This window comes from Emydura macquarii, unplaced genomic scaffold (genome assembly GCF_026122565.2).
Source record: "Emydura macquarii macquarii isolate MOO-44397 ecotype Brisbane River unplaced genomic scaffold, CSIRO-AGI_Emac_v2 contig_2422, whole genome shotgun sequence".
Taxonomy (NCBI): domain Eukaryota; kingdom Metazoa; phylum Chordata; order Testudines; family Chelidae; genus Emydura; species Emydura macquarii.
The window spans coordinates 32,593,539-32,602,337 of record NW_027132559.1 but is presented as its reverse complement, the minus strand read 5'-3'; the positions used below and the strand labels follow the sequence as shown (position 1 = coordinate 32,602,337).

General features: G+C 38.9%; 1 protein-coding gene across 1 annotated transcript in view; it reads right to left on the bottom strand.

Annotated features, from left to right (window-relative positions):
- Positions 1 to 4,145: 4,145 nt before the first annotated feature.
- Positions 4,146 to 8,799, bottom strand: part of PEX1 (peroxisomal biogenesis factor 1) — a 57,267-nt gene continuing 52,613 nt past the window's right edge. Inside the window, exons 22-24 of the mRNA XM_067562202.1 lie at positions 7,960 to 8,157; positions 7,502 to 7,632; positions 4,146 to 4,435 (exon numbers count right to left, since the gene is read on the bottom strand). Coding sequence (XP_067418303.1) covers positions 4,351 to 4,435; positions 7,502 to 7,632; positions 7,960 to 8,157 — 414 coding nt within the window. The 3' untranslated portion in view covers positions 4,146 to 4,350. The remainder of the gene's footprint in view (positions 4,436 to 7,501; positions 7,633 to 7,959; positions 8,158 to 8,799) is intronic.

Here is an 8,799-nt window from a genome sequence, read left to right as displayed (position 1 = left end):
GAAATGGCGGGGCCTTACCGTGCAGCTACGGGGAGACTAGCCCAGCTTCACGGAGCTTCATCTAGTCTAATTGATTCAGACGTGATGCATCAAACAGTAACGCGGGGATAGCCGAGGGAGGCCAGAGCTCACTGCACTAAGAGTTCGTGTACACCGAAATTTCTATGGAAATAACTCGGTGTTTTAATTCACATCTTTTGTTATGGAGTAAAAGCATCCGATTTTGAACCAGTTTTAGCAAAATCAAAATAGGCGAAGTCACTTCATCGCTTTGCTTTACTTTCCTCTTATGCAAAAGGGGAGTTACACTTATTTCAGAGAAGTGCTGCGAGAATTAGGTTGTGTGTCTACACTTGAAATGCTGTAGCTGTGCCACTGTAGGGCTTCGATGTAGACACTATCTAAAACAATGGGGAGGGGTTCTCCCATGGGCATAGGTAATCCACCTCTGGAAAGGTAGTAACTAGGTTGATGGAAGAATTCTAGTGCTGTCTACATTGGGGGTTTTGTAAACTCAGCTGTGTCACTCTGGAGCATGGATTTTTCACACCTCTGAGTTGATGTAGCTGGGTCATCTTAACTTTTTAGTATACACCAGGCCTGAGTTAGTTAATATTTGAAGTGTGCCCTGGTTATGTCAAACATATTGTGTACAGAGCAGCATGTTCTGACTACAGCCTACATACTATAGGGCTGAGACATTATTTTTGACATGGAGAAGAAAACGGTAGGAATCTGATGGACCACATTGTAATATTATTTTTAAATCAGTACTTTAATCTTTGATTCTGTATCATCCTTATTACTGGTCTTAGAAAAAAAGCTCTGTTCCCCCTGAAAAGATGAATAGTGAGTACTACTTGACTTAAAAGGTGGAGTGTGACTTATCGATAGAGATTTTACCTTCACATCTACTGAGGCCCATGTATCAGAAAACTCTGTGGGGGTACAGATGTTTTTAAGCAGCTATTTTAACTTCTGCTTTTCCAGAATGACTTTGGAGGTAGGTAGAGGTATCTCTTGTCTGTCATTGTGCACTGGGAGGAGGTATGTGTGGGGAATATCACACAGGCATGCTCAGGAGAAAAATATTATGTGATGGAAGTTACAAGGAGGGTTTACCAAGATTCAACAAGGCATAGATAGGAATAATTCTCAAAGGGTCATGTACATTAGCAGATCACAAACTGTTGGTTTTAAGTTAAAATGTCCAGTAATGTGTTCTGCTGCTAACGGTACTGGATGGGCTGCTGCCTGTTGCTTCCCCAATGCCAGTGGGGCTGCCTTGCAGCACTGTCTTTGATTTGTGCTTGTTTTTCTGTTCTGTACAATAACATACATGCCACAGGGCAAGCTTGGAGTGTTGATCGCAGGCCGTGCTGCCTGGCACACGGGCATGGTAGTATCATGAGACTTAAGGTCAGCATGAGAGAAGGTGTGCATACTGCTGCATTTAGATGAGCAATTCTCCTATGAGGCCACAGGATGGAAGACAGACTTTCAACGCTGGTTTAAAGTCTACTGTGTGTTTTTTAAAAACGACCTTGTTTTTTGCTGAGGAAACTTCCTTCTGTTAACATTAGAACACCATGTTTTGATCCATTTCTAATACTCAGAATACTAGCGTGTTTTGACTGCTCTTCAAATGGGTATCAGAGAAATTCTATCCCTGCAGTTGTCTAACAGTAACTTTTCTCAGCTGCTGGCAGCTTATAAAACCATATTGTGCTCTAAAGAGGCTTGTTGTAACTCTCTACTGTCCAAACAAGGTCATGCTGTATTAGTTACATAATTTTTACGCAGTATCTGGAGGCTCCTGTGACTATTCCTAGAATGCTCTCCTAAAATGTTTATACAACTGCAGTGTGAGATTAGCTGCTATTAGATAACCACAGCACAGGGTGGATCTCTTACACATAGCAGTGCTGTCCTTGATTAACCTCCAAAAACAGACTAGAGTGGCTCAAATCCACTTAAAATGATCTAAGGTTTCTTGATCACTGCAGAGTGAACGTGGGGGAGAAAGTCACATTGGAACTATAGTGCAGACAGGGAGAAGACCCACTTTTTGCCCATTGTTCATGGCAGATTTTTAAGGAAACTGGTACTCATTGGTTTAGGTGTAACGAAACAGCTGTCTTGCTGTGACCCCCTGAAAATTGACCTCTGTCACAAGTTTTTTTTTATATGAAAAACAATTTTTAAAAAACATTCAGTCCTTGGGTGAATGACAGATTCCATTACTGCTAAGATCATCAATATTCTGTATAAGAAGTAAATTAAAGATTCTAAATCACTCTGAGAATCAACTTTCCTTCTAAAGTCAGTGTTACTCCAGCAAAAGATTCTATGAAGGATTTGGTTCTATAGCGGTCTTCTTTTGGGATTATTATATTGGAAATCTTGTGCTGACTTGATTGAAAATCCAATGCAAAATACTATTTCCCTAACTATTGTTTTGATTCCAGGAAGCAAAACAAAAATATCCTTTGCACTTATGTAACCTTCTCTATATTTAGCACTTGTTTTTTGAGATACCCATCTATTACTAAGAAAGAATTGAGAAAAATTCAGTTACAGTTGACAAGACAGATGATAATAGAGGATTGAAAAGATAAACTCAACTTTTACACAATCTATAATAAGCACCCAGAAAAACTCTTGACTTCATATATCACATCAGGGGCACAGGGTGACATAAGGGATTAGTATTGAAGCACAGAACCTTTCATTTTTAGCTCAGTGGTTCAAATATAGATTATGTCATTATTATCCAATGACTTTTGGGGGCCTACTTGAAATTAGTATCATGATCTCAGACTAGTTCCAGTGGACAGATCACAAAAACCACCATCCTCATAGACTCCCCTCCTCTCCCTGTTTACTTCTGGCACACACCCCATATGCAGGGTCTTGTGAGAAGGCCTGCACAGGGCAGCCTAGGAGTGGTATGCAATGTCTGAACCAGGGGAATTCTCCCCAGGCTGGCTAAAGGTCCCTTATGTCTGCTGTACACCAGAATCATACAACAGTCTGTAGACATGCTTAAATACCTTCAGCAATGTTCTGAATTCCATTTGTTAGTTTTTAGTTATTATTGAAGGATTAGTGAAGAAGAGATTCTTATATCAGCTAATTGCTAATAGTGACCTTGTTTGGATGAGTGTTATTACCCACAGTCACGATCAAGATTCTACCATCTTTGCATGAATTAGTACAGCACATCTGTAATGTTCTACTTACTCTCTTGCTTAGAGAATTTTTTTCTGGGAGGGCGAAAGGGGAAGTAAAATACTATTATTTTTATTATGTTCCTCATCAAAAAGAGTGAGGAGGATGTAGAGGAGTGTGTACTGTTACATTTTTATGAAAGTTTTGCAAGCCGTGGTATGTAATTCTAGTTTCATTCTGCAATGAAAGGGGTCTCAGTGTGGAGCCTGATGCAGACTTGCTTTCCTTTTTAAAATTGTGAGTACAATATTTGACACTGAAATACAATATGCTATTTAAAAAACAAAACAAAAAACATACTCTGAATATGAAGGTGGCTCCACATTGACAACTTGCTATGTTCTGATATTAATATCCCAGTTCTCTACTTGGTCATCCCTTCAGACTGAAATCTCAATGCTTACTCAGATTAGTTGGTTGGAATATGAAAGCATTCTCCCTCTCACCCCCTTTTAGTTTTTTTAATAAATATATCCTCTCTCTATTTTCTTACTTTAGAAGGTAAGCTTAGATTTTGGTTTATTGTTAATTCTGTTAATCCGTAGTTTATCTGAAAGAATATATGGGACTACTTACCTACCAATAAACATGCAGAATGTTTCCCCCTTAGATTTATAAAGATCATAACATATTTGCATGTTTCCAGTGTTGTTAGTTACTAAAATTTACCCATACAAGTTGTATAAATACCATGCTTGTCGTGAACACACAATCTTGGTAAATCTGCCTTAGGATGCAATTTGGTTTTCATTTCAACTATAGATATACAACTGTAGAACAGCTGTGAAGAAAACAACATATATTTGTTGTGAGGAAGAAGACAGCTTGATAGAACCATCAATTCCTTCCAAGAACTGCACAATGATAAATTCAAATTCTGGACTTCCTTGACAGATAAGCAATTGGACACAATGTAACCAATGTCTCAAAATGTTTAATACCGATTTGTAGGAAGACATACTTTTGCAAAATGTCAAATAATTTTATAGCACTTAAAATCAATTTCAAAGAAGCCTGTCACTCATTCACTGCAGTAATAAACCCATATGAATATAAACCTTATTTTGATCTAATAATTTAAACATCTGACATTTAAAGCTACAATCACATTAACAATTATTATGCCAAAGTCACTTTCTGTCCTGGTCTGAAAGTTGCTCCATTCTGCCCTTTCCTCTTCTTAGGATGTTGAAAATTCTCATAGCTAGAAACAAAGATAAGTAATAGCATATTAATATAAGATGCCATCATTCTTTTCAAAATCCTCATCAGTTACATGTCAATGCTGATGAAGACCAAACCAGTTGTGTGTAACTCTCTGAATAATGCAAGAGTTGTACATTTTAGAGAAAAAATGAGAGTCCTGTAGCATTTTAAAGACTAACATTTAATTTCTGCAGGCATAAGCTTTTGTGGGCTGTAACCCACTTTGTCAGATGTAAGGAATAGAAATCAGATAGGAGGTATATATATATATATACATCCAAGGGTAAGGAACAATGGGGAAGGTAGGTATAAGCAAAGTCCATTCAGTTAGAGTAGTTGAGGCCTATTCACAACCATTGATTAGGAGGAGAGAATGTGTGAACAGTGACAATTACTTCTTGAAATGAGATAACCATTCCAAGTCCCTATTTAGACCCAGTTTGATTGTGTCAGGTTTGCACATGATTTCCAGCTCTGCAGTTTCTCTTTGAAGTCTGTTTTTGAAGTTTTTTTGTAGAAGTATAGCAACTTTCAAATCAGCTACAGAGTGTCCTGGGAGGTTGAAGTGCTCTCCTACTGGTTTATGGATGTTACCATTTTTTATGTCTGATTTGTGTCCATTTATTCTTTTGCGTAGTGACAGTCCGGTTTGGCCAATGTACATGGCAGAGGGGCATTGCTGGCACATGATGGCATATATAACATTAGTAGATGTACAGGTGAATGAGCTTCTTATGGTGTAGCTGATGTGGTTAGGACCTGTGATGGTGTCACTAGAGTCAGTGTGTGGGCAGAGCTGGCAACGGGGGTTTGTTGCGGGGGTTTGTTGCGGGGGTATGTACCTGGGTTAGTGATCTTCTTGTATGGTGTACGGTTGCTGGTGAGTATTTGCTTCAGGTTGGGGGGCTGTCTGTAAGCAAGGATAGGTCTGCCTCCCATAGCTTGAGCGAGTGAGGGATTATTTGCTAGGATAGGTTGTAGATCTTTAATGATGTGTTGGAGAGATTTTAGTTGGGGGCTGTAGGTGATGGCCAGTAGTGTTCTGTTGTTTTCTTTGTTGGGTCTGTCCTGTAGTAGGTGACTTCTGGGTACCCATCTGGCTCTGTCAATTTGTCTCTTCACCTCTCCAGGTGGGTATTGTAGTTTTAAGAATGTTTTATGGAGATCCCGTAGGTGTTTGTCGCTGTCTGAGGGATCGGAGCAAATCCGGTTGTATCTTAAGGCTTGGCTGTAGACAATGGATCGTGTAATGTGTCCAGGGTGGAAGCTGGAGGCATGAAGATATGTATTGCGGTCAGTTGGTTTTCGGTATAGGGTGGTATTAATGTGACCATCCTTTATTTGCATTGTAGTGTCCAGGAAGTGGATTTCTTGTGTGGACTGGTCCAGGCTGAGGTTGATGGTGGGATGGAAAGTATTGAAATCCCAGTGGAATTCTTTGAGGGACTCTTTCCCGTGGGTCCAGATGATGAAAATGTCATCAATGTAGTGTAGGTAAAGGAGAGGTGCTTGGGGACGAGTTTTGAGGAAGCGTTGTTCTGGGTCAGCCAGAAAAATGTTGGCATATTGTGGGGCCATGCGGGTGCCCATAGCTGTGCCACTGACTTGAAGGTATAGATTGCCTCCAAATCTGAAGTAGTTGTGGGTCAGGACAAAGTCACAAAATTCAGCTACCAGGTGTGACATATTATCATCGGGGAAAATGTTCCTGATGGCTTGGAGTCCATCTTTGTGTGGAATGTTGGTGTAGAGAGCTTCTACATCCATAGTGGCACAGCTATGGGCACCCAAAACAAAACAATAAAGCCCCACAAGACCACCCAACTCCTCCCTCCCAGGTTCAACTGCCTCAATCACTATGAAATTAGGTCTAACTTAGCAATTATATCCAGATCAATGACTGTGAATGTAGTAAATACAGATTAAAACACTTAAAATTGTTATAGAACTTTTGCCTCAGATTAAAAGCTCCTCTTCTCTCATTTTCCTCATATTTAAAAAGTTACTAAACTCAAAAGAACAAAAAATTCAGAAAAAAACAACACCCTATAAAACAAAAGCACCTGACTTCCTTGCTGCAACAAGCAGCTGAAACCACTGCTTGCCTGACAGAGATGCAGGATGGGCCTAAAATATTTAAAATATTACTTGCGTATTCTGAAACATTAGCATTCAATTGCATGTTAAATTATTAATATTTTACTTTGCAAACAATAATATGAATACAACTGAAAATGTGAATATTTTACACTTTCATGAGCAAAGAAATCTAACACTAACACACCACCTCAGGGATCCAAGAATCTCTTGGTGCTATAGAAAGCTATATAATGATCTATAATGTAGCTATAATTTGGAATCTAATTGAGGAAACTGAGTTATAACATGGAGCTTCTAAAATATAATAAAGAGTTCTATTCGTATGAAAAAGATAGATTAAATTAAATGAAGGTATTTTTGATGATTCTTATAGCTACTGTAGATAGTATTTACAGTAGAAATTGGGTCTGACCCAAAGCCCATTGATATAAATGGGAGTGTTTCCATCATCTTCAGTAGCCTTTGGATCAGGTGCGTAATTGTCTTCATTTTCTAAGGGTCAATTGTCCCCTTGAGACAAATAGGTAACTACCTTTAGCAATAGTGCGAATTATGTAGACAATTTTGTGGCTGAAGTAAGAATGAGTCACTAATGTGTTATTGCTGTCAATCATAAGATAAAATAGTCTAAATAATGGAATAGGTAAATCTTCTAAGCAAGTTAAACTAAATGCAATCAAAATAACTACAAGGAGAAACAACACAGAAGATAATGGACTTGTTCAAACAAGCACACCAGTGAATTGTACTTCCCTTATACATGTTTAACTTGTAGTTCTGAAGTACTGAAAAGATGAACTTTGCTGTGGGGGTTATATAAATTTATCACACAATTCAGTTATTTTACAAAACACTGATATTAAACAACTCTTGAAACATTGAACTAAATGTAATGTCCATCCATGAAATTTAAAAATAATTAATAAAAACTCTGTATACAATTTAATAACAATTTACTACTTACAGTTCAACAAAATTCTTCCAGTCTTCTTGACTTATAGATGGTCTTGTGTCCCCAAGTGCAGTCATTAGGTGGGACTGATTAATAATTAAAGTGTTCTTGGTCAATCCTGATTGGCTAGGGGCAACATCCTCCTTGAAAGCAGAAAATAAACAGCAATAGCTTAGGGATCTATTCAAACGTGTCAGTGTTATTCTAAAGTATATTTAGCTCAAATGTCGTACACACACAGTACTAAGCTTATCTCCAGACATTAAAAACCCAGGAATAATGTAGCTACATGAAGCATTCAACCTGTTGGCATATATTGTCAGACTGCATCTTCAACCTTCACATATTAGCTTGGCTCTGTTTCAGTTTAAATATTACTGCTGAAATAATTTATAAACAGGAAAAAATACAAACAAGTGAAAACTAATGTAAAAATCTTAGAATAAAATAATATGAAAAAATTGCCATACTCCATTCTTGCTCCTGTAGTTGGCCTTGATTGCGTTGATTTCAGCCCTGAGTTGCTCTATTTGTTCCTGATTAAGTTCCTGGAAACCTTCTTGTGAGGCAGTTCTGAGCATGGAAGGTTGTGATGACACTATATCTCTCAGAGTGATGCCAGTTATATCATGGGTTATTGAGTTTGGTCCAGATAAACACTGAGAGCTCTAGAGTGATGAGGAAAAATGACACTAAATTACTATTAATCCAAAATACCAACTCCGTAGTTAAGATTTTAATATACGTTCTATTTAACCACAATTGTGTACCTAAGCTTCCTCCCTTCACCAATACAACTCTGACCTCTCTAAAATATGTCATGTCTGACTGACTTCCTAGAACAGAAGTTTCAGGTTAACCAGACAAGGTATTTGGGACGCTGTCAAGGGATGTATGTACCCCATGCTGGCCCAGCAACCAAAAGGTTAACACAGGCACTGCCAGTTGTTGCTGCTTGGTGGCCTCAATGCAGCTGGGAGGATAAAAGGACTGGGAAGCAAGGGGGCAGGGTAAGGGTGGCTCCCAGAAGAGCAAGAAAGCCTGGAGGAGGGAACTCCTGTTAGCAAACTGCTGAACAGCCACTCGGACAATGCCCTAGAAGGAGGCAGCCAGACCAGCAAGTTGAAGAGCCTGCAGAAACCCAGAGGAGGTAAAGAGGAGTTCAAAACACAGCTGAAGATGAACCCTGATCCAGCTTATCTATCTTAAGGGCTCTGAGCTGGAACATAGTGGACTGGATGGGCATGGGTTCCCCTACCAACCTCTGATGAACTTAAGAGTGGAGAGGATCTTCAGACCACTGGACACCA